This window comes from Girardinichthys multiradiatus, chromosome 5, assembly GCF_021462225.1.
Source record: "Girardinichthys multiradiatus isolate DD_20200921_A chromosome 5, DD_fGirMul_XY1, whole genome shotgun sequence".
Classification (NCBI taxonomy): Eukaryota; Metazoa; Chordata; class Actinopteri; order Cyprinodontiformes; family Goodeidae; genus Girardinichthys; species Girardinichthys multiradiatus.
Window position 1 is genome coordinate 3,147,563 of NC_061798.1, and position 26,793 is coordinate 3,174,355.

A 26,793-nucleotide genomic window follows, 5' to 3' on the forward strand; every position below is an offset into this window, starting at 1 on the left:
CTTTACAGCAGTTAGCCTCCATGTCCTGCTGTTACACATTGTCATATTCATATATGGCAATGCCCTTCAGTTTTAGAGAGGTCATGTTTCAAAATATATTTTTGTGTCATAAAAAGAGCTTTTCAATATGTGGTGAACATTAACATCTCTCTGTATTTGTTTGATTCTACAAATGGTAAATGGACTGAACTTATATAGCGCTTTTCCAGTCATACAGACTGCTCAAAGCACTTTACACTAGAGCCACATTCACCCAATCGCACTCACTAACACATTCATACACTGATACGCAGATCGGTAGGCAACTTGAGTTTAAGTGTCTTGCCCAGGGGCACATCAACATATGGCAGGAGGAAGCTGGAATCAAACCCACAACCTTCTGATTGCAAGACTACTACTCTTCCAATTGAGCCAACTTATCTTCAAATTTTTTCTCTTTGTTTTTTTGTCTGCAGATTTAGAACAGCATGCCTATATGTTTGCCAGCGGCACAAGCAGAGTCATTATGGAAGTGAAAGAGCGACGTCCATACTGCTCACTAACCAAGAGCCGGAAAGAGAAAGAGGGCAAATACACTGGTAAGACAACCCAATAGAAGCTGTCATGCATACACTTATGCAGTCATGCATGCTTGTATTCACATACAGTTGGTACCAGATTTATAAATAAATTGCATAATAAAAACAAAGCTGTCTTGCTTTTCGAAGGTCAGACTAAAAGTTTCCTGTTTAAGGTCAGTTTTGACAATTTTTAAATGCTAGAATAATATGGTGAAATAAAAAAAAACCTTTGAAAATGTTTTTTAACTTTATTCGGTTTCAAAAGTTCACATTCACTTGTCCAGTTTTTGGTAGAATTGCCTTTTAAACTTTATGACTTTGATGGAATATTTTAAAGCATCCTACAATAAGCTTCTGGAATTGTGGCCCATTTTTCCTTACAGAACTGGTGGAACTGAGTCAGGTTTGCTGGCTGCCTTGCTCACACACACGCACACCTTTTCTGTTAGGGCTTTCTGATGGGCACCCTAGAACATTTACATTGTTATTCTTAAGCCACTTTGTAACTAATGTTATGGTGTACTGTGATGGTATTGTCCCCATGGAGCCCCCATTTGTTCCCATCAACCTTCTTGGTTGATATTTTGAGATATTGCTTCAATATTTACACATAAGGATCTCAAAAGTAAAGAGCGCTAAATTGCTTACGCAAAAAACTAATTGGACGTGCAATAAGTGGGTGTGAGCGGGCGTTTCTTTAAAAGATTGCACAAGCAGTGGATACCAAGTGAAAAAGAGGTTCAGACCACCCTATTTAAATGAGAAAATTGTGTGCTACTTGCTGCTACTGCCCCCAGTGGAACAAGAGGAAAAGCAAACAAAAGTTGTGGCACATGAAACATGCAGAGGTTGTTGCGCTGCTTCATTTTGAATTTTCCAGTTGTTGATTTTTTTTTCCTTCTGTTCCATTCTACTCCTGCTTTTCTGGACTCTTACAGTTTGTTAACCTTTGTCGTTGCCATTAACAGCAGCAGGTTTATTATCTCAGCCTCTGCCCTGACAAGATTATTCCTCTTTTTCAGTCCATTTGCAAAGGGTGCTTCTGAGGGTGTAATTGCGCAAGCAGAAGGCTGAGTTTGAAGCTGTTCAGTGAGCAGATGCTTTATGTTTGGGGTCCGGTCAGGCCCAGTGAAGCAAAATATAAATTCTGTTTTGCCTTTAATCAAAATATTGGATTACAGGCCATTGCGCAGAAGGGCAGAGCTGTGTCCAGAGTAGCGCGCCCTCCGCCATCGGTGTCCACACGGGGCGGCTGGTTAGTGCTGTGTCTGCACTAAAGGAGCATGCACAGCTTGTTAACTGTGTTTTTGGATGTAACTCGCAACAGTTGAAGCTTATAAAGTGCCCAATCAATATTAACAATAAAACAGACAAACATGTCTGTCAAATAATTTATTTGAAGTTTGTCTCCCTTGAACTTTTAATTCTTTTTGGAGACTCACCCTATTCTTTTTTTAATGAGAATATATGTTTCAAGAGTTCAGAGCTTATCATAAACAGTCACAATATTTAAGCCTGAACGTAATATTAGCAACATAAAAATAGTTTGTTGTAGGAGATGGCTTTACTAACTTGAAAACATTGGGTCACATCCCTGTCCTCCAAGGAATTTAAATTGAACATTTATATAGATAAAAATAACTTATATTCCAATGATTTTACTGAATTTGCTTTGTTTGTTTTGGCAACATTTTAAACAAATTTTACGTGTTTGATTTTTGTTCACACAAATTCATTTTACACAGTAAAAACCCTCCCCTGGCAAATGTTCACATTAAAAAACATAATGAACCTGATCCATCTCCAATTGCTCTGCACTGACACAATGTTACTGTCAATAATGGAATTTGCTTTGTTTAGTGACAAAGTGAAAATATACACTGTCTTTTTATTTCTTTCCTATTAATTATATTATCAACATCCAAGCACAGTGGGTCCTTTGCATAATGTACAATTACAGTTAACAGGCTGTGTGCCCTTCTCTGGTGGATTGTCAGGATTGTGCACACTTCACCATGATCAGGTTTGTGCATGTTCAGCAGCAGATGATCTCACTGATAATGATGGAGCACTGGAATGATCCAGACACAAGAAAAAAGCCTTGAAAGAGTTTTATCATAGGATAAATGTCATGGCTCTTGTGGTAAGGGATTGCATTTGCATATCCCCTTACCAGAATCAGAATCCCTTTATTGTCATTATACAAAAAAGCTCAACACTGACTCCACCTAGCAGTGGTAGAAGGTCATCAAGAGCTCACATCTCAAGATGTTTTTTCTGAGAATCCTCGGGAGGTAGAGTCTTTGCTGCGTCTTCTTCAGGATTGAGGTGGAGTTTGCAGTCCAGGACAGGTCTTCACTGATGTAAGTACCCAGGAACCTGAAGTTTGGTACCATCTGCACCCCTGTTTATAGTGATGGGCTGAATGTCCGGTTTACACCTTCTAACGTCAATAATCAGTTCCTTTGACTTGGAGGTGTTCAAGATGAGGTTGTTGGTGGTGAACCAGACAGAAAATTGCTCCACCTCTATTCTGTATGCAGTCTCATCTCCTCCAGACATGAGCCCCACCACCGTAATGTCATCCGCAAACTTTATGATGGTGTTGTTCTGTTGGGTTGGGATATAGTCGTGGGTATAGAGGGTGTATATAGGGGGCTTAGCACACAGACCCGTGGAGAGCCCAGGCTGATGCTCAGTGCTGAACATAGGTGGAGCCCTACTCTCATCCTCTGGGAGCAGTCTGTCAGAAAGTCCATAATCCAATAGCAGATGTTGTGGGTATGATCCAAGTCTCCCAACTTGCTCACCAATCTGCTCAGGATGATAGTATTGAAAGCGGAGCTGATGTCCAAGAAGAGCAGCCTCGCATAGCTCCTTTGTTGTTCTATGTGTGTCAGCGTGGTGTGCAGAGCAGTGGCAATGGCTTCTTCTGTAGACCAGTTGGCTCTGTAGGCAAACTGGTGGGGGTCAAGTGTAGTTGAGCCTCGCTTTTCTTTCCTCTCATTGCGCCGCCTCCTTCGCCTGCCCGCAGGGATAAGTATCCACGGGGTGCCAGGTGTCTGAGCTATGTCCGGCAGTATGTTATGTGTGTGTATAAAGTCCTTGATTACGTACTGTTCACTCTTTGATCCAATACGGAAAATATCCTGTCAACTATAGATGATAAATGCATGGCAGGTCGAGCAGACAAAAAAACAGACATACTAGCGAAATACAATGTCGACAAGAGAAGCTCCGAGCCGCTGCATCTGTGTGCTGCCATTACTTCTTTTTTCTGTGTGCATTTATGTCATTATCATATGTTTTGCATATTCATGAAGGCAAACACGGTTAAATGTTTGCACCCGCCGTTCCGTTGATTTTACACACACAATCCGATTAGCACCTGGGTTGTAGATCAGCCTTGCAGACTCAAACAGGTTTTGAGGTGGTTTTGTACATGTGCCATGAATTAATTTAAATAACATGAACCTATTGATGGCTTACATGCCATGGCATCATCATCTGGGCTTTCCCAAATTATTAAGTGGCATAGTAATCTTGGTGTATGTAAAGTTCTGCATTTGAAGAAAACAATACATTGTCAAACAATTGTCTCTGTCATTATTCTGGTATTTAGCAAATTGAGATCATTTTGGTCATCCTAACTGAGCTAATTCAAGAAAGGGTTTTGTTTGATTTAATGTCAGACACTGAGAAAAATCTTTTTTGTGTGTGTGTTTTTTTAGTGGAGGGCAGTGGATGTCCACAAAATGCAGTTAAAAGCCTTCAGCTGATTCAAAATCCTGCAGCAAGAGTTCTGATGAAAATTAAAAAGAGAGATCATATTTCTCGTATTTTAGCTTCCCTTCATTGGCTCGCTGTTAAATCCAGAATAGGGTTTAAAATTCTCCTCCTCACATATAAAGCCCTCAGTGATCTAGCTCCATCATACATCAGAGATCTGATTGTTCCATATGTTCCTAACAGAGCACTTCGTTCTCAGACTGCAGGTTTACTGGTGGTTCCTAGAGTCTCTAGAAGTAGAATGGGAGGCAGTTCCTTTAGTTATCGAGCTCCTCTCCTGTGGATCCAGCTCCCGGTTTTGGTCTGTGAGGCAGACACCCTGTCTACTTTTAAGGCTAGGCTTAAAACTTTCCTTTTTGATAAAGCTTATAGTTAGATTGCCTTAGGCTATCTTCCTTATTTTTACCTCTGCCTTTCTCCCTCCCTCCTGCCTAAACTGGCTCTTTTATGGTTGAGGTGCAAACACACCCTCCATTTCTGCTACCTGTATGACCCCTTCTCTTTTCCAATGGTTATAATCAGTCAGACAGAGAGAGGTATCCCAATCCTTGTGGTTTTTAGTATAACAATGACCATCAGGGGGCTCTAGATGGACAAACTATCAGTTTATTATTTTACTTAGTACCCCTACATGTGGCCCGTTCTGGGGTGGCCACTCGGTGGTCTGGTCTGGCCTCCCCGGCGGCCCCGTGCCGTTCCGGACCCTTTGTGGCGTGCCTTGAGACGACATTGTTGTAAATAAGCGCTATATAAAGAAATAAACTGAAACAGAAACTACCTCTGTAGTTATGCTGCTATAGGCTTAGGCTGCTGGAGGACATAATGACCACTTTCACCCTCTTTGCTACATTCTCACACTACTCTCCAATTTTGCATTATTTGCTGTTATTTCAGTTTTTAACTTTGTTCTCTCTCTTTTCTCTTCCTAGAAGCTACACCTGATCTGACTCTGTGTCTACCTATGACACTTTTCTGGGTTGGGGCATCGTCTGAGCTTCTGCTGGCAACAACTTAATGCTCACCCTCTACCGATGATCCACTTGGCCCTGTCTTTCAGTGTTTAACCCTTTCTCTCTCCTAGACATAGCTACTGATTGAGCTTGTACTGTGACTAACTATGTAGTTTCTTTCAGACTCTAACCTTGAAAACTGACTCAGAGTTTATCTGTTCTCTTTTTCTAGATGAGACGACTAAAGGAGCTACATCCACTAACATTTACTTTTCCTTCCCAAAGAAAGTACCTCTGGATCAGTGCTTCTGTATTCCTTGTGTGTCTCTGCTTTGTTCTCTCAAACCCCCATTCGGTCGTGGCAGATGGCCGCTCACACTGAGCCTGGTTCTGCTGGAGGTTTCTTCCTGTTAAAAGGGAGTTTTTCCTCTCCACTGTCGTTACATGCATGCTCAGTATGAGGGATTGCTGCAACGTCAACGCCAGTGACTGTTCACTGTCTCTACATGCTCATCCAGGATGAGTGACTGCTGCGGGTCACTGACTCGATGCAATCTGCTGGGTTTCCTTAGACAGAAAAACGTTTTAACCAATTTGAATAAATAACTGAATCTGACTGCACTGTTCAATGGTTAGGACTAATTGGAATGTATGAACCTAACTTTGTGAAGTGCCTTGAGACGACATGTGTTGTGAATTGGCGCTATATAAATAAACTGAATGGAATTGTTTGAAAATATCTGGTTTAAACTTTACATTGTTTTAGTAACTTTACCTAAGTAAGTGACACATGGTATTAAGCAGTTAATCAACATTTGATGTTTTTTTTATGAAGTTGTTTTCCCTGTCAACTCAAAAAGATTCTAAGTGACACCCACAAAACCTGCTTTAACCATCTTTGTATTTGCCTATATGAATAAGGTAGCCTCGGTTTAATTTTGTGGGTTATGACTGATCTTTTGTTTCACTGATTCTTACTCAGTTATTCCTCTGTCTGATGATGCCAAATAACAGAATGTTGTGCTGTTTGGGAAATAGAACAACAGTTTTCTGACATCTAGATTGCCTTAAAAACAATATGTCCCCTAGACAGTAAAGTTGAATGCATTTTAAACTGGTGGTACACTTGCAGCCTCCACATTTGCCCTTATCCATCATTACCATTTGTTTTTCAAGTACCTAGCTCATTTTCAGAATGTGCTTAATTTGGTAATATTGGTGCAGTATAAATAGGCCATTAAGAATTTTTCTAATAACGTGTTGTCAAAATTGTTGCTTGACCTAACACACCTTAACCTTTTATGATATGTTGAACTTTTCACAGCCATTTAGACGAATTAGCATTCATAGGACGACAATATTAAAGATAAAACTCTGGTTTAATCCACCTTGGATGTTATTTATTTCTGGATATTAGTGTTAAGGATCAGAACTGTCTACTTTTTGCTGAAAGTTTAAAATGTTGCATTTGAATACTATGATACCTGGGAGCCACAAAAAAACAGAAAACAAAAGCCTTCTCTTATTAGATAAAAACTGGATTAAAATCTGGTATTCAGATACACAGGCATATTCAATAAATTACTGTAGTATAAGTTACAATGTTCTGATGAGGCCTGTTGGTCATATAAAGAAACTTTTGAAAATAATCCTTGAAGTAGGTATTAAACATAATTTTCATGAAGTCCACATTTCTGTATTTATAAAGTTTTTTTGATGGTCTGATGTAATATAAACTTAAATGTTGGGTTTTCATTAGCAATTTAGAAAATAAAGTCACTTGTCGTTAAAAGAGACAATTTAAGGCAATGAGCCCCCACAGAGTAATCGTCAGGGAATAGGAATCATTTTACCAGAAAATGTGACATTTTTCTATCTGATGACTTTGTCTTTACCTCTAATTCAGCAATTGAATCAACGATACACAGAGTTACACTGGAGCACAGGGGACTTGGGTAACCACGTAGGGTGACACTCATGCGACGAAGGACTGGCAGCCAGCTCCTTTTATACACTAGCTGATGACAATAGGAAACAGGTGTGCAGAGGCATAGAGCTCTGATCCACCCAGCAGCAGAGTATGTAGCTGCGCCCTCCAGTGGCCACCTAAGATAATCCACAAACCAACCACACAAACACCCCACATTCCTGACACCTCTTGTCAACGACCGCCACCTGTTGGTCCGGAAGACTCATAGGGAAGTGAAGACTCAAATTCAGAGATAAGAGAAGGATCAAAACTGAATGGCCGAGGCACCAAAGACCAAAGCCCTCCCAATTGACGAGCTATTGCCAACCACAACCTTGGGGACAGGAGTCAATGATCCTTCGGACCAAGTAAGAGGGAACCCCCTCAACGTTCAGGGTGGGAGGAATAGGCTCAGAAGGAGGGCACAAGGAGCTGGAAGGAACAGTTTGGTCTGAGAAATGTGGAAGGTGGGATGGATGCACATACTGTCAGGAAGGGAGAGACGGACAACCGTAGAATTGATAATGGCAAATATTTCATATGGATCTGGGTGAAAGTTCTTTGGATATGAATTTCAATGGAATGTCTCGGGAGGATAACCAAACCTTTTGTCTGGGAGTGTAGATGGGTATGGATGTTCTCTTGCGATCTGCAAAACTTTTGTTGTGTTCTATGGTTCGATTTAATGAGGCAGTGATATTAGACCAGATTCTCTTGCAACGGCAGATGTGATGTTATACAGAAGTAACTGAGATCTTCTGTTCATCTGCAGGGAAGAGAGGCGGTTGATAGCCTAGCAAGACCACAAAAGAAGAGATGGAGATGAGGCATCTGAGGGAGGTTTCTAGTTCCTCGTTCATTCTTTCAGTCTGATCGTTAGATTGGGGATGGAAGCCAGAAGTAAGACAAAACTTAGCCCCTGAGGTGGTGCAAAACGGCTTCCAAGACACAAGAAATTAACTGGGTACCACGGTCCAAGAGGATCTCCTGGGGAATACCATGCAGACAGAAAATTTGTTTAATAAGAAGTTGGGCAGTTTACAAGGATGTGGATAACTTTTAGAGGAAGGAGATGACATGTTTTAAAGAAGCAATCAATGATGGTGAAGATGGTAGTTAACCTACAGATACAGGCAGTCCAGTGACAAAATCGATGGCGATGCAAGACCAGGGGTTTGTGGGTATGGCAAGGGGCTATAGAAGGCCAGAAGGAGGTTTATTGCTGGTTGTATTCCTGGCACAGACGGAATACGGAATTGATGCCCCAAGACATGCGTCCACCATACACTTTGCATGAAAACCAGATGCTCAAATTGTGTTCGGTCTGAACCCACCATCAGACGCTGGGCGATAAAAGATGGAAAAGTTGAAACGAGTAAAGTACAGAGACTAATGGCACTGGTGCAAATTTAAGCCTTTAGGTGACTGGTTTGATAAATTCTTATGATCCATCCAAACCAACACAGGATATTCAGCACTCTTCAATCAGTGCTGTTACTCCTCAGAAGCCAGCTGGATGGCCAGAAGTTGTCACTCTTCCACATAATAATTTTGCTCAGTAGGTGAAAGGCAGTGAGAGAAGAAGGCACAGGCATGGAGTTTTGAATCAGAGTCAGATCGTTGGGATAGTATGGCTCTGACTCCCACATTTAAGGCATCAACTTCTAGGATAAATTGTTTCTGGGGGTCGGGCTAAAATAGGATAAAAGCCTAAGAGAAGCTTACATTGAGCTGAGTGAAAGCCTCTTCAGCAACAAGATTCCATTGGAAGGTGTTTTTGGTGGATGTAAGGGAAGTGAGAGGTGCTGCAATTTGGCTGTAGTTTCTGATTAATCTGCAGCAGAAATGAGCAAAACCCAGGAATCTTTGTAACTGTTTTGTGTTCAGGGGGTTGTCCAGTTTATAAGGCCTTCTGTTTTCTCGGGGTCTTGTGGGAACCTGTCTGCCCCCGAATATGTAACCCAGGAATGTAACAGATGATTTGTAAAACTGACATTTCTCTGCTTTGACATACAGTTGGTTTTACAAAGATGGAGGCATTGGAGTACTTGGCAGACGTGTTTTTTATGATCAGCAAGGTTCTTGAAGTAGTACAAGATATCATCTAGGTAGACAAACACAAAAAGGTTAATGAAATCATGGAGGACGTCCTTTACTGGGGCTTGGGAAACGCCTGGAGCATAAGTTAACCCAATAGCCATGACCAGGTACTTGAAATGTCCCAATGGTGTTCTGATGGCTGTTTTCCACTCATCTCCCTGCCAGATGAGAACCAAATGATATGCGTTCTGAGGTCAAGTTTAGTAAAAACAGTTGCTCCATAGACTGGTTCAAAGGAAGAAGAGATGAAAGGAAGTGAATAGTTGTCTCTAACTGTGATTTGGTTTAAACCTCTGCAGTCTATACAGGGACGAAATGAACCTTCCTTCCTAGATACAAACATAAATCCTGCCCCTAGTGGTGAGGATGAGTGTCGGGTGATTCCAACGTGATTTATTAATGTATTTCTCCATCGACTCTCTTTTTAGGCCAGGAAATGTTGAATAATCACCTGGCAGGTAATGGGGCTCCAGGAAGGATGTCAATCACACAATCATATGGTCTGTGGGGTGGAGGAGACAGAGCTTTATGCTTACTGAATACATGTTTGAGGTCCAAATAAGCCTCAGGAACATAGGATAGGTCAGGTGGATCCCACTCCTTCTCCATCTCAGAGGGAGGATGATGAGGAACTGCTGACTGTAGGCAGGAAGAGAGACAGGTAGTGGACCAGGATTCCAATCTGTGTTCCACCCAATCCAGGTAAGGGTTCAGTGTTGTCAGCCAGCTATATCCTAAAACCAAAGGAAAGTGAGATGTGGAAAAAACAAAGAAGGAGGTTCATTCATTGTGGTTTCCAGAAATGACCAGCTGCACTGGGTTGTTCCTGTGGGTAATCGGAGAGCCCATCCATCCGGTGCTGACACCTTCAAAGGAAATGGGAGAATTTCAGTCTCAATGCTACATTGCTTGACAACAGTTTCATTAATGAGGTTCTGCTCACAGCCTGAGTCAACGAGGGTACACAGGTTGATGGAGTCTTTGTGAAAAATCAATGTTGCTGGCAAGGTGAGTTAGGGATGGTTACCTGATGTGATTTGTCCATCTTCCTGCATTCACGGATGGACCCTCTTCTTTAGCCACAAGGGGAATGAGGCTAGGAAATTGCCTGGCTCTCCACAGTAAATGCACAGGTTGTTCTTTACCCTTCATTGTCACTCCTCAGGATTGAGCTGGGTTCGACCGACCTGCATAGGTTCTGGCTCTGCGGTTACCAAGCCTAATAGGTGGAGGTAAGCTAGAAGGAAGTACAACTGGGGTAGTGTTATTTAATGAAGAACGTCTCTTAATTGTCTTGTTTCTTTCCCTCATCTGTTATCCATCTTAATAACCGTTGCAACCGATTTATCTAGAGTCTTAGGCTCGTCCAGAAGTGCCAATTCGTCTTTGACGGAATCATTCAAAGTATGGAAGAATGCACTCTTAAGTGGGCTGGAGTTCCAACCTGAATGAGCACCTAAAGTGCAGAACTCTATTGTGAACTCAGCTAAAGATCTTTGTCCTTACTTTACTTTCCACAACCTACTGGCAAGAGAAGTCTGATAAGGTTCTGGAGTGAAGGTGGCTTTAAACTCTTGAATAAACTCCTGGAAAGTACACCCAAAGTAGGGATAATTCTAAAAATGGGCTTCTGCCCATTGTCCTTCTTGAGAAAGCTTAGGTCTTTCTGTGTTTGCAGCAAGATGCTGCAAATCTTCTATAAGTCTGTTGTAGAGAGCGTGATCTCTTCTGCCATCATCTGCTGGGGCACCAGCATCAGAGCCACAGAGGGACTTAAAAAAGCTCAACAAGCTAGCAAAGAAGGCTGGCTCTGTTCTGGGGACGACTCTGGAACCTCTGGAGATCATTGTACAAAGGAGGATTCTTCATAAAATGAAGAACATTATGGAGAACCCTGAGCATCTTCTTCATGAGACTGTTGTACAACAACAGAGTATCTTCAGTCAGGGGCTTCTTCAGATCTGCTATAAGACAGACCACTACAGGATATCGTTCCTGCCCATAGCCATCAGCATCTACGATGGCTCTTTTAGGAAACCTGCCAAATTTGAGCTACAACAACATTTAATTTCCCTTTGGTATTAATAAAGTTTTTTTGAATTGAATTAAGGCCTTGTTAGAAAAGAGCCCTAATTTGTAGGAAATCTTAGCGTCATCAGAGGGAAAAGAATATGGGGAGTGATTAACAACCAGTGAGCATAGCAGGAATTCCCCAAAATAGCCCAACTCACCCAAATACTTTTCAGGAGTAGGGGAAATGACGACACGAATAGTGGGATGAGTCGGAAATACGGAAACTCTGGGAACATCTGCAGGCAGAGGTGTGGATAATTCTGTTTGGAGATTCTGCAACAGGGTGGTGATTCCAGACAAATGGTTGGTTAAACTTTGTTCTTCAAGAGAGATCAGGATGGCTTCATGAGTCTTGAGTGGTAATTTATGTTCCTGGAAAATGTTTTTTCTGAGAGCATTAGATGGGTTAGAATGGCTTGAGTGTTCTGTTAGGGTTTTGTTCAGGTTCCTGACCCACATGCACAAATGCTCTCAGATGACAGGAGAAAGTTTTAAAAGGTTTAATGAACATAAAATGAATATGAATGCACAGGTCTTCTTGGTCTGTGTGTGTGCTGTGTGGGGAAAACGGGTCAGCAGAGACACTAGGAGGAGAGAGACAGAGATGAATGGAAAGAATAGTTGCTGAGAAGTTGTATATCACTGTTGTATAAACATAAACACCCCAGATTCCTGACAAGAACATTTACTGATATCCCATCTCTATGTAAAATTATGCAAAAAGATCAGATCCTGGAAAAGGTCTATGTTTTAAAAATCTCAGATATATAGTCTACCTACCGTATATATTATCTGTTTCCCAGTTTATGGCTTAGACACTCTGCATCACAAATATTGTGGCATATTCCATAGTCTTATGTTTTTATGTTGTAATGTGAGTGATACATTTAGTCACAACACTGCAAACGCACATGAAATGACATTTTGTATTGTTTTTTGGATTTGAATTCATAGTTTACATTATTATATTATATTACATTATATTATATTAGATTAGATTAGATTAGATTAGATTAGATTAGATTAGATTAGATTAGATTAGATTAGATTAGATTAGAAAGGTCTTGCAGTGTTTTTGAGTGTTTCTACCTGGCATCTTAAACCAGAGAGAATACATGATAGCCATCTTGACTATCATGTTGGGGGACATCTGATATCAGTTTTAACTAGCCTAGCAGTTTTGCAGACATTAAATAATTATTTACATTGCTGTGAGAAGGTATTCAACCCCTTTATGTTTTTTTTCTGTTTTTGCTTTTTTATCATATGCAATCAGATCATGAAATTCATTTAATGTAAGATAAATATAGCCTGAGTAAATAAAATGTGTGTTGTTAAGAGAAAGCAGCGATCCAAACCAACCTGGTCCTCAATGAAAAAGTAATTGCTCCCTTAACCTAATAACTAGTGGTGCCTTACTTCTGGCAAAAAATGCCAACAAGCATTTGTTATAATAAGGAAGGATGCTTTTTATCAGTGTGAAGCTGAATTCATGGTTATAACAGTTACATAACATGAGTACCACCACAATGTTTTACGGTCAGTAAAGATACATTCCCTGTGCAGGAAACGTTTTAAGAGCCATGGCAGTTCTGGGATAGACAGGCTCAATTTCAAGGATTTCTTGTTTCTACAGGCCTGATTGAAATCTGGTCTGGATTATAAATTGAAATAGAAAATGTGGCAGATCATAGTGAAGTCGTGATATAACAAAGAGGGCAAGTATTTTGTCACATAGAACAAGATTAGTTGGATAACTGTAATTCCTTAATAAATAAAATCATCATTTAAAAACTGCATTTTGGATTTTGGATTGAGGTTATCTTTGTCTAATATTAAAATGTGATTAATGATGTAAAACATTTAGGTGTAGCAACAAAAGCAGTAACAGAAAATAATTGTGAGAGGGCAAATCACTTTCACAGCACTGTACATTCATGCTAACTACCACATATGAACCCTATGCAGATGGCCAGGGCTCAAATGATAAAGTGGTTGTCCTCCACTTGGAACGTTAGCAGGTTCTCTATGCTATGAAGCATCCTTGGACAGGACAGTGGCCTCTCTTGATGCTTTCTTAAACATGAGTCATATTAAACATTCACCTATGAAGAACTATTTAACTATTTTCGTTCTACTTGAGGGCCTTGTGGATTTGTGCAAACAGAGTCTGGTTAGTAGAAGTTTGCGAAACTGTTTTAAATGTCAGTTTAAATCCAAATCTGTTACACTCAAAGATGACATTTTTACAAATGTAATAAATAATGCCACTGAATATTTTGTGGTCCTTTTACTAGATGAAATTGCACCAGCCAATGGTAGTGATGGGTGGTTTATGGGAGAGAATGTGAAAAAAAATATGTTCTGTTTAAAAAGGTACCAGAGGGGCCAGAACGTGAGGAAAAGCCTGAGACTTTCATGCTGTTGAGAAATAGTTTCCAGAGCAACTTCTATGTTTAGATCTGATCCCGGTGAGATGTAGAATATTGTGTTAAAGAGCCGTGTGGTACCCTTAGCTTTAGGGTGGTTCACTTCACCTGAAGAAACAGAGTCAACCTTTAGATTTCTAGTAAAGTGTAATACAAACTATTGATATATATATATGTATATTCTTCAAAATGTATTGAACAGTCTATAAACGCAACTGTGAAACCTCTACTAGTGATGGACGTTTCCAACAAATACAGAACTCAAAATCTATTGTAAATATCCACTGTTTAAAAATGTGCACACATACAGTACATGCAATGTAACTGTGCACAGATAAAAATGTCAGAATGCCAGCCACACAGGTTTTTTTCAACGAGATTCACTCCTTACTCATTATTGCGACCATAATGTACTGAAAAAGTATTGGCACAACAACAAACACTTTGGTACATCACCATTTTATTGTGACTCTAAAAGAAATACACTCGCCTTTTGCAGTCTATTTAATGTCTGTCCATGTGGTAACAGTGAAGAGTTTCGGTGACTGTTGTCTGGTTACTTTAATCCCACTGCTGAAAACAGCCTCTCTGATGGACTAGAGGACCCAGGGATGCTCGTGTATTTGTTTGTGCTGATTTATTTCACCTTCCAAGTGAATTAGTGTGAAGGAGATCAGTCTCAGTCTTTTTTATTTCAATATGTGTCACAAAAGCACTCCATCTTGGACAATCATGTTGGCAAATAATTACAATTTGAAGTGTTGTTCTCAGTCTCTTACTACCACAGCATAATAATAAGAAAGGAAGGTCCTTATCAGAATGATAATCGGAAACCTTAGTCGAATTTGTACACATAATTATAAATTGTTTCTTTTCTTATTTAAGATCAACAATATATAGAAACATGAGCTTTAAATAGAAAACATCAAAATAACGAAGAAGAAATTAAGAACAAACACAGCAGAGCAATAAAACAGAAAATACATCATAGAAATAGATAATGATAGCAAATTAAATAATAAAAAAATAAAACAAGTAAAAAACAAATACTCTGATGATGGGTAGTTGGTCGAAGCTACTGGTAATATGTGAATTATTACCAGAAAGCTGCATCATAATTTTCTACATTTATTTCCCATAGCCCTAGTTTTACGTTAGATTTTATCCTGATCAGAGATCTGCAACCTCCTGAGCAGCATCTAGCTTTGGGCCTTTTATCAGTGGTTATATTAATATAGGTCTACACAGTGTTTTTGAATATAAAGGTAACTGAAGAGTTAAATTTTAGGAGATTTGTGATATGTTTTTTAATAAAATATCATCAAAGAATTCCCACAAAATATTGACACTTATGGTGCAAGGGACTAATTTTCTTTCATCATTTTTGCCACAAACTATATGTCATTTTAAAAGGTAATATATTTTTTTCACATTTTTGTGAATCAAAGAAATGTAATTTAGTTGGGGCGAGGGGAAAACTGGCTCCTTGTATTCTTAATGTTCCTGCAACCTACTCTGGATGCAAACCAAAACACAATATTTCTGAGTAAGTAGGAATAGGAAGGAGGGCCAGAAAGTTTCCACTTAAGCACCCCGATGGGTCAGTTAAAAATGTAAAAGCCAGCATATCTGAGGCAACTGTGTGAAAGGCTGTGCATTTGATTGCAGCCACATGTCGATGTGGCCCACGCTGCCTTCCAATCTGTGCATGTGACTGGGTGACTATGGTTCTAGTGTAAACTAGAACCTTGAGTGCTACATAAGTTCAGTCTATTTACCAGATTCAACTTTATTTGAAGACAGACAAACCTTGGACAATGCCACAAATTGTTGTTTACCGATTTAGCTTAATTTAGCAGTTAAGAATTTCCGAAACTGCATAAAAAATTAACTTTAATAAATAGAGACAAGAGCAATACATATGAAGAAAAGGAGGGGCAGTCTTACAATTATCTCATATAGAGTATAATTGGTGCACTTTGATGGTTTAAAATTCAATAGCAATCCTGAGCTCCAGGACTCTTACTGTGGCAGCCCCCTGGTGCCTTCCTCCTAATGATGAGAAAGATTGGACTCTTGAGGTGTACCTTTCTAAATGCACATGTCAACTTGCTCTCAGTGCTTTAAAACATTTTATTTTTCCCATAAAGCTCCATATTGCTTTTCAGTGGTTTTCAGAAAATAGTCCTGCTCCTCATTAGTGCTGTAGGAATACCACTAACGTGTAGGCTTCTGTTCCTCTTTGTTCCACTGGACAAGTAATGGCAATGAAAAACGGTCTTTCTTCTGTTTAATTTGAGATCCACAGCCATTTCATCCGTGCATTGTGTCTGAGAACCGATGTAAGACAACAGTTACCTGAACAGATTTAGCTGTCATTACAGAAGCTTTCTTTAACCAAAAGGAAAACTAGACCGTGTTTTCATGGTATTTACACAGAAATTCAAAACAACTAATGTTTACCATGATCTGTTTGCTTTCATTTATTTCATGTAGGCTTATTTTAAAGCTAAATATTGGATAGTTTTTAGGTAAACTCATTACATCTCCTCTTGTAATCCTGCTCTTTGTTGAGTAGCTGATATTAGCAGATTAATTAGTCAGGTTGCTGGATCAATTTGCTAGCCTGCACTCTGCTGCTTAACATACCTGCCACTCTAGCCTCTCAGCATGTCAACTAACCTTTCAAAATGGCATTACAATAATACCAGTGATGGGCCGTGCTCCTTTAGTTTCCATGACATAACTTTCCACTCAGCCAACTTTCTTGTGAACAAAAGACAAGTGTAGCTGCTAAACAGGCAAGGGAGGGAGATCGAAGAGTGGCACTGCTCATATAGTTGGAGGGAAGTCTGCTCTCTCCAGAACTTTCTCTGGCATCTCAGCAGAGGCCTAATTGAGATAAACGTTCCCCCGCATTGTGATATCCAATCAGGCACATGCTCAGACATTTTTGGGGGCTGGAACTGAAGCCACAAAAAAATAGCATCCATCCCTAAATTCATTCAGAAAGTTAAGAACAACAAAATATATGTATGCTTTGTAGCTTCTCTTTTCTTGATATTATACTGCAAAATTTGTACATGAAATAAGGTAGTTAATGTTAACAATGGCCATACTATACTAATAAAATCAAACAGACAGTAACATTTTCCTATGTATTCATTATAGCAGTGGGTTGTTTGCACACTTCTGGTTAGGTTGCATAGAAGAAGTCTTTGTAAATTTAGTTCAAAGGTTTGAATGAGGCTTTACAGGTTTAATATGAATGAAAATATGTAGTCTATTTTACATCAGCAGTTAAGAAAGTTATTTGGCTTGGGCATTCAGCCACTTAGGGCCTTCCTTCCTTCCATGTTCATCAAGAGTAACCTTCATAGAAATAATGCAATGTTTATTCCATTAATGTAAGGAAAGCTAACTACCAAACTTTCTGTGTTCTGAGCAGAAATTCAAATTTTATTGAATTAAAGCATGATTAGTGAGCATCCATTAAACAAATAGAAAACTCGTATTGTCAGAATATTCCCACAGATAGCTGCATCATTTTAAATGAGCTGACCGCCATGTTGGATTTTTAATAATGCTTTTCAGAGAGATTTCTATTTTGAACGAGCAAGAAAAAGTCCAGGATGTAACTCTGCAGCTTGCATGAATTCTCAGCTCAGTAGGTGGTCCTTCGGTGTGGCAGATATGCAGTCAGACCGTTGCTAAATTAGGATAAATGTGTCTAACCCTGTCTACATTCACACCTGTATGCTGTAAGTACAGACCTGAATGGGACCACAGTGGTATATTATACAAGAATCTGATCAATTCTTTAATTTGGCAAACAGGAACAATTAGTCATGACACATCATTTTATTTCTGCTATCAGTGCCTCCGTTTAAACAGTTTTTTTTCCACAGGTTACTTGTTACTAGAATAAGAAATTTAAATATTTCACTGCTTCTTTTAAATGACCTGTTCAGACTCAAGATGTCTCTTTGTGTGTGTAAAAACCTGTGTTAGGGTCTTCAGGGGACAGTGAGGACTGTGCAATCAGCTCTCAGGGACTCCGGGTCCCCACTCAGAAGTCTTACTCATCCAGTGAAACACTTCGAGCCTTTGACCAGCACCAAGACCAAACCAGGTTAGGACTTATCACATTAAAAATTTCCATTTTGCATCATCAGTAACCTTTGGGTACTCTCACAAATTCAGGTTATGGTATTTGTGAAATTAATAGTATTCTCATTTACATCAAACCAATAGAATAGAATAGAATAGAAGTTCATCTTAAAATAATTAAATAAATAATGATTTTTTTATTTTATTTATTATGATAGGCTGAAATGTTCACATTAAAAATTGTGTTTATTTATATTATTTACTTATCTAATTGTTTGAGAAACAGATTTTTGGCTTGCACTAAGTACCATAATGAGGCATAATCACCAAAATTAGCAGAAATATGTGCTTGAAATTGTTCAAACTGTGTGCATTAAATCTATATATTGTATGAGTTTTACTTTTTTGAATTGAATCACTGAAATTCTACTTTTTTAGAATACTGTAATTTATTGAGATTAACTTGAAGCAAAATTTTCAGTTGGCGAATGTTAGGTAAAGAATTACAAAATGCAGCCAAGTCGATCACAATGTGCTAATTTGTATTGATTTTGGTGGAATACTGAAGATATAAAAATGTGTTCTTTAACAATCCAACAGAAACATGCCAACAAAACAATTTACTTACAGTAAAATATTGGAAATGTGCTTCCATCTATTTTGTTGGAACATTTTGAGTATAAAGCTAAATCTGTCTTGAAAAGCACCAAGAAAAAAAATATCTAAAGCAGCACGATATAGTAAGTGGATCATAACATATGTGAGACATTTCCATTCCCAGTCTCTGTAAGAATCTGACTGGTCACTTTACTTCAGGACCAGAGTCAGCCCAAAAAGTAAGCAACAAACTGTACCTCACTGGGTCATATATGAACCCAGTAAATTAGGTCCGTGTCTGTCTGTTCTAGAACTGGAGGAACATATGATCACCCTCTTGATTTATGATTTGTTTTTGAGTTCACTTAAATTTTAAAGTTCCAACAAACAGTTCATTTTACCTCTATGGGCTCATGACTGCTAACAAAGTGTGAGTGGTTGATAAAACCAGGATGTGTCGAATAAGAAACAGTGTGTGATCAGGTGAATGAGAAGCATGTCGTGAAGTGCATCATAGAACCTTGGCAAGGTTAAATACCGGAGCTGATCTTTCAGTATTTTCTTTTCTAGAGCACTGTTCTAAAGTAAAACTTAAAAGAACACCTTGCTCTTTGCTTTTCACAGATTACTGTACGGTACAACCAAGGGACACAAGGAAATGGTTCATCGTGAACAGGATAATTATAACAGACATGGTAAGTGTACACACACACCCACACACACGTGCGCACAACTAAGCGCACAGAATATAAAGCATCCTCACAAATAAACATCTAAAATCAAGCTGTCCATTTTCAGGATATTTATTTCATTTATATGTCAAAAATAATTGAATCCAGTTTACCAAGGAAATCATTTAAGCCTTGACTTGTTGCTGAGTAGTTTAAAGACTTGTCGTTGCAGTTATTAGGTGTGTGTTTGTAGCCAGAAGTCAAGAAACAAGACAGTTGGGGTTAAAAGTGTACAATACAGAGAAACAAGAATGAGTCCAGCTGCTTATGTCACAAATAAAGCTAAAGAAGGTTCAGACAGCCGAGGTTCTTGCTCACTGGCTCACCTATTTATAAGCTTGTAAATGGAAATGCATCATCCTAAATAATCTCTTTTTTATTTACATTGTTGTAAACAAACAAACAAAACACCTTTTCACATTTGAGACTAAATAAATAGTTGAAGAATTTGAAATTTCCTACTTCAATTCAAAGGAAGCTAAAATTATTTAAGAAATGATTCAGAGATCTCATTTATTATTGACCCCTATTAAAGCTCCTAACATCAAAACTTTATTACTTTATAGGTAATTTTTAAAGTAAAGTAACGTAAAATATTATTTTTAATCAACATAAAAAAAAAGCAAATTAATCATTTTGTTTCCATGATAATTGTCCGTATTTCAACGTGTTTCTGCTGTAGGCCAACACTTTAGTCTTCATCAGCTGGGGATTTGTGAGCCACCTCCACGCCGTGGCCTCCCGTTCTGCTCTGACATTGGCCTTCCCCATCATGGTTTTTCCGTTGGCACAGCACAGGAGGGGGACTCAGACAGTCAGGCTGTAATGTCACCTGAGCGTGCAATGCGGCTGTGGGGCCGTGGAGGTCTGGGTAAATCGTCTGGAAGGAGTTCCTGTTTGTCCAGCCGCTCCAACTCGGTGCTGACTCTTACTGACACGGAACACGAGAATAAGTCAGACAGCGATAATGGTAGGACATGAGTTTATCTGTAGGATCTGTTTAGAATTTGTTTCTAAGCTCAGAAAACATTTTTTTCACCTATTGATTTTTTTATACTAGCTTAACTGCAGCTCAGGAATTTTGTTTGACATTTGTACATGTTTAAGACCATCAAACACACTTTACATGAAAGATAACCTTAGAAAATACAAATCCAGCTTTTAAATGATGATTTTATTTTTTTTTTAAATTATTATTATTTATTATCAAGAAGAAAAGCTATCCAAACCAACCTAGCCCTACATGTAGGGCTACGTCTACATGATAAACTAAATGCACCCTAACCCTAATAATTCAATTCAAAAATACTGCTGTGCCACCCTTTACGGAAACAACGGTTTGATCAGTCTTTGTGATAACTGGCGATTAATCTATTTTGGCACACTTTTCTTTTCAGAATTATTCTAATTCAGCCATATTGAAAGGTTTTTTAATGAATGGTATTTTAGGGTGATGATACAACATCCCAATTTGATTTAAATCTAAACTTTGACTAGGTTGTTACTAAACCTTACTTTTTTTAGCCATACAGAGGTGGACTTGTTGGTGTGCTTTGAATCATTGCCTGCTCCAAAACCTTAAATAACTCTAGCACATGAGTTTATGGTCTAAACTGATGGTCATATAGTCTCCCTTGGTAAGCAACATGTAAGATGGGCTTTTGTGTTCTTTTGGTCAGCAGTGGTTTTGGAACACAAAATAAATGCCATTTTTGTCTGGCTATTTCTATTTCTTCAGCCTACTTTATGTTAGGCAGGTTCTATTTGTAGGATTTTTATTCTACGTTTAGTGCGGAAATTGACACTGAACCAATACATAGTGGTTTATTAAAGTTAATTTATGATTTAACAAGAGTGATGATTATATTTTTACACTGAGCAAAGCTGGTTTGGATAGCTTTTTTCCTTTAATAAATAAAATCACAATTTGAAAACTTCTGTTAATATTAACTCAAATGATTTTTTCTGACATTAACATTTGATTTATACATTTTTCACAGCACACCTTTTTACATTAAATATAAAAATATGATCATCCATTCACATCATATCACTTGTGTATAAGTGCTTTAAATCTATTGTTACAAAAAGCACAGAGTCATAAGTCATAAATGTATCTGTGGTAGCAGTGCTAAATCAGAACCCAATTTTATTGCATTTCTTGTTTTATTTAGGAGAAAAAATGTTAGAAAGAGAGAGAGAGAGACTGGTTGTGTGAATTAGGACTGTTGACTGATGGATGGGTATGGGGTGTGGAAGGAGGGCTAAACTCAAAATGAACTGCTAACGATTTAAGTAATGACTATATGTTGTTTATTTATTTATTTATTCATGTTAATGATCGGGGGGGTTGTGCATCTGTGTTTATATGTTTCTTTGATTATAAAGCATATTAGTTATTCTCAAGATAGTTTTCTCTTACAGGTGTGCGTGTGTAAAGAATTTCATTAATACATCCACCCCTCACAGACACACACATTTAATGAAATACTGCGTTTTCATTAAACTCAAAAAAACACACTCTTTCATTAAAAGATGGGACATTGTAATTAACAGCAAGACAAACTGCTGAGTCCTTGCCTTTACTTATATTAAGTTCGATCATGTTTTTATTAAATGACATGATGTCGTAGATGTTAATGCTCTGGAGGAAACGCTTCGCATCTCTAAAAATGAGTAGTCGTCAAGTTTTCCAAGGCTAATTGACTTTTTAAAGCACAGCTGTGTGTGAGTGTGAATGTGTGTTCCTGTCTTGGCATCACAGTGAGAACCATTTTCCCGATTTCACCATCAAATTGAGGACCGTTTGTACCAAAGTGAGGACATTTTGCTGGTCCTCACGACCTATTTTGCTAACGGTTAGGTTTAGGACGAAGGTGTGAATTGACTTTAGGTTAAGGTTAGGGTTAGGTAAGCACTGGTAATGGTTAGGTTTAGGGTTATTGTCAGGGTTAGGGCATAGACAGGGTTGAAAATGACTGAAAATCAATGGAAGTCAATGGGAGTCAACACATGGTCCTCACTACATATAGCAAAACAAGAGTGTGTGTGTGTGTGTGTGTGTGACTGTAACTTATAATTGTAGTGCATAAAGTGTCCCCAAAACAAAACAGCATGAATAAACGGATAGACAGCAATAATCACAATCAGTACATATTTTAATAGCCTGCATCAATTATTAGGTTTTTTAGATTTTGGCATTGCCTCTGTACTAGAGGCTGACATTTTTTCGGGAGTCCCACGGGTCACGGGATTCCCGCAGGACGGGAGACAGCATCAGTAAAGATCACGTGATTGGGACGGTACAGGATAAAAAATGAACGGGAGCAGACAGGAGCGGGAGCTAACCAATAGGAGGGAAAATAAACTAGGATCAATTGTCTTTGGAAATGTACAACTGAGACTTTGTTATAAACTTTAAGAAAAAAAAACTTGAATCGTTGCCGCCATTGTGTAGTTTTTTTCCAAGAAGCCTATACTATAATGCGAGTCAAACAAACTACACGACCCACAAGCCAACAGTGCTTCTGATCGATGTTTTCCACCTGCGTTCAGGATGGAGGGAGCAAACGCAGGTGGAGAACTGGACGTGGTAAAATTGGATTTGTAACGTAAAGTCAGAAATAAGGACTTATCTATTAAACTCATAGAGCTGACAGGAAAGTCGCAAATATTACAGAACTTCAGGAGAGTTGAATGCAGCGGTGTTAACACACAGTCTGCTGCTTGTAAAACGTGTTTAGTTGTAATTAAGTTCACCAGTGATTAAGGGACACTTGTAAGGCAGATTCTGGATTGAATCAGCCCTGCATCTCTTCATTCATCAAACCAAAAGTACCAACATGTGTCAAGTCTCATCTGACCAACAAAACTGCTCCATGTGCTGTAAAGATTTAAGAGGTAAGGTACAGAAGAAGCCCATGAGGGGACATGGGGAAATTTATTACTTTTGTGTCCCCACGCAATACTTTTGCGGTCGGCATTTTGGAACAGCAGCACAGATGACAAACTGCTCATAAAACAAACACTGATATGTGATTGATATGGTTTATTTGTCATATGCAGGTTAACACGCAGTAAACAATGCGATTAAATGCTTAGGATAAGAAGAACCGTTCAAATCACGATAAAAACAAAAACACTAATGGCGTACAAAAAAAAGTACATATCATGCAGCAGTAATAAGGAAATAATGTGTCACAGATGTGGTTTTGTGCAGTATTATTGTCCAGAGTTCAGTAGTTTGTTTGACAGCTTGTGGATAAAAACTGTCTTTTAGTCTGATTTGAAGATAATTTTATTTAAGGCCGATTTCAAAATAAAACTCAATAAATCTCAAAACGGGTGTAGTGTTTGTTTCATTTTTGCAGTTATCTGGTTTGGAAACTATCCCACGAAGTATTGCGAAATAACGCAAAGACTATTGCGTGGGGACGCAAAAGAGAAAAAAATCCCCCCTTGTCCCCTCGCGGGCTCCGTATAGAAATGCTTCATCAAGGGAAGATATTAAATAAATATGTTGTGAAATTGAATGTACCATTAAATGTTCAATTTATTTAATACGTCATTAAATATTAAGTGTACCACTAATTACGTCATGTCGTCTTTAAAATTATACTTAATTATTCAGTGGCACATTTAATTGCATAATAGTCCATTTCATGATATAATGGTACATTTATTGTTTCTAATGATGTATTAAATAAATAAATGGTACCTTTAATTTAATGGCACATTTAATGTTATATTTCTTTCATGTTACATTTACTTCACTTATGGGACATTCACAACATTTATTTATTTAATGATGATTTTATTGTATTAATTTTGTCCAGTTTGACCCTCCATTCTTGTTGCCTGTATAGGAGGTCATGTCAGAATTTGAATCAGGTGTTCTGGAGCAGAAACACATCTAAAACTTGCAGGGAAGGGGTCCCTGAGGACCAGGGCTGTGAACCATTGAGGTACAGTTTCTAAATTGTGAAGGTAATGCCTTTTTGCACTTTTGTTCACCAAGTACAGTTCTCTTGCTAGGTGCATTTTTCTTTCGTTTCAGCAACTTGAAACATAAAAATTATGTCATTGTTCAAAGGAAACGATCACTTGATAAATGAGTAAAATACAACTATGTACATTTTGTTTATTCAGCTAAGATAGACATGGTCCGTTTCCTTGTTTGATATTTTATTATTTCTTCATTATTATTCTTTTTACTTTAACTGGCCTTTACTACAGCTAAAAACAGGGACCTAACTGGTCCTTCAAACAAAGAAATTTCCAAAAGACTAAATGAAGAAAACAAAAATGGGAGAGTCACAGGAGTGGGAGTCATTCTGAATGGGAGCGGGATGGGAGTGGGAGTCAATTTACCAGGAGTGGGACGGGACAGGATGTTTTTTGTTATGCTGGCCTGGGATTGGGATGGGAGAAGGCATTTTTCTGTGGGAGCGGGATGGGACAGGAGAGAAAATCCACTCCCGTGTCACCCTCTACTCTGTACCACCGCTAAAAGAGCAAATTTCTTAAATATGCTAAAATTGATGGGCATGTTTGCATTGGCTCATCATTGGTGTTAATTGCTTTGTGAATCACATACAGACAGAGATTTCAAATGATATGGAAAAACCTAAAACAAGGACAAATTATTCATTCAGGTCCCTTGATGGTACCTGCTTCTCACATGTACAAACCTTTGTGTGACAGAAAATTATATTATTGTTAATAAAATTTGGCTTCATTAATGATTCTCCTAATTTAAAATGCGTTGACAAACAGATTTTTCTTAGTAAGTTTAATAAAATGAAGTTTTACTACATTACATCTATGAGTGGGTTTAGCTTTACCTGTAGATAGACTTTTGTATCTAAATATAGTGTTGTTTAAGTCATTACTGATAAAGGCAGCCACTGGCAAAAATGTGGGGAAGACAAAGAAATCCTATACTGCTGGCGCTGGACTTAAGTTTGATTATGAAGAGTTAGTACCTAAGGTTATGCTAGTTTGTCCTTAGGATTTTTCCCACTAAGAGACTGTTCACTTTTTATTTATCCTGGAAGACTTTTTCAGAAATCTTTAACAGCTGTTGCTGGCCTAAAAGGAATATCGCCTAGTCATGCAGTTTTGTGTGACTCCACTTTATCAGTAACACAGAGACTATAGACTGTATATATGAGATGGATGCAGTCATGTGATATCAAATGTAATCAGTGCAGAAGTGCCTGAAAGTGCAATACAGTTAATGGCTTTAAAACTGCTCTGGTTTCAGTGGACTTATATGGAACCCAAAAACTCTCAAGCTCTGTTATGAAATGCTAAGTAAATTTTCCCAGTGGTAGCAATGCTTAGTCTCTGTCCCTCTTATCAATGCTGTGTTGGTCATTTAAACATTTTGCTGTAAAATGGATTTTAGAAAACAGATTCATATTTTTGTCCAATCAAGTCTCTTTAACTATCTCCCTTTTATTTTATTTATCTCTGTTTATATTACATACAGAAATTCACAAATAAGCTACTTCCATCTCCAATCTTAAGTATGTGTGATAGATTTAAGTTCACCACTGCAGCTCTCAAGATTTAGTTCAGTTCAGCTTTATTTCTACAGTACCAGAAGACGTCTCAGTCATCCCAGGTTAGTGAAAAAGATCAGCCATAATAATGGTGGTAACTGGGCAGTTCACTGGTTTTATGGGGTCACGTGGAACACATAAACAATTTACAAAACTGTTCTGTTTGCAGTGCCTGTGTCCTCAAAATGCTGCTTTTGTAAAAAAAAAAAAATTGTTAGATTTTTATTTGACTTAATTGTACCATTAAAGAAAGTTGACCTTATCCAATCTGGCAATGCCAAAGCAGCATCATGTACTTCAAAGTGTTTTGAGTGAAACTCTGTTATAGCTGGTTTCATTATGAGGACACCTTCTTAAGATACTCTCTAACTTTCAAACTTTTTATTTTTATTTTGAAATGAACCACATGGTCAAGCTTTGGCATACCAACCTAGTCGTTAGAGAGAAACTGCTCTGCTGCATTACCTGGGGACACAGAGAAGAGCTAAAAAGCTAGACTGCAAGGTCAGGACTGCTCTGTGAAACAAAACCACCTTTTATTATGGATCTTCAGAGATCTTAAAGATGCTGAAGTTATATAACTGAAAAAAGCTGAGGCCAAATGCTCTTTTATTTCATCAGTGTTCTTCAGAAGAAAGCAAGATAATAAACAGATAACCAAAGGCAGATGGTGAAGTGGTAAGAGGCACAGATCAGAGAGGTGGAGAGATGTAACAATACAAAGGAGAAAGTTGAGAATAAAGGTAGGATGGGAAAGGAGAGAAGCCTCTCTGTTGTTTGTTCTCCTGAGAGGAAATATTAGACCGCAGACGTCTGTCTGGCTTCCCAGTGGACACACACCCAAACATGCACGCACACACACAGCCAGATTAATGCTTTTATGGTGTCTGAACCCATGGGTGCTCAGCTGGCGCTTGGC

At 38.5% G+C, this 26,793-nt stretch overlaps 1 protein-coding gene across 1 annotated transcript in view; it reads left to right on the top strand.

Moving 5' to 3' along the window:
• Nucleotides 1-26,793, top strand: part of LOC124868280 (teneurin-3-like) — a 474,572-nt gene that overhangs the window by 132,437 nt on the left and 315,342 nt on the right. Inside the window, exons 2-5 of the mRNA XM_047365339.1 lie at nucleotides 456-578; nucleotides 17,882-18,002; nucleotides 19,202-19,272; nucleotides 19,991-20,278. Coding sequence (XP_047221295.1) covers nucleotides 476-578; nucleotides 17,882-18,002; nucleotides 19,202-19,272; nucleotides 19,991-20,278 — 583 coding nt within the window. The 5' untranslated portion in view covers nucleotides 456-475. The remainder of the gene's footprint in view (nucleotides 1-455; nucleotides 579-17,881; nucleotides 18,003-19,201; nucleotides 19,273-19,990; nucleotides 20,279-26,793) is intronic.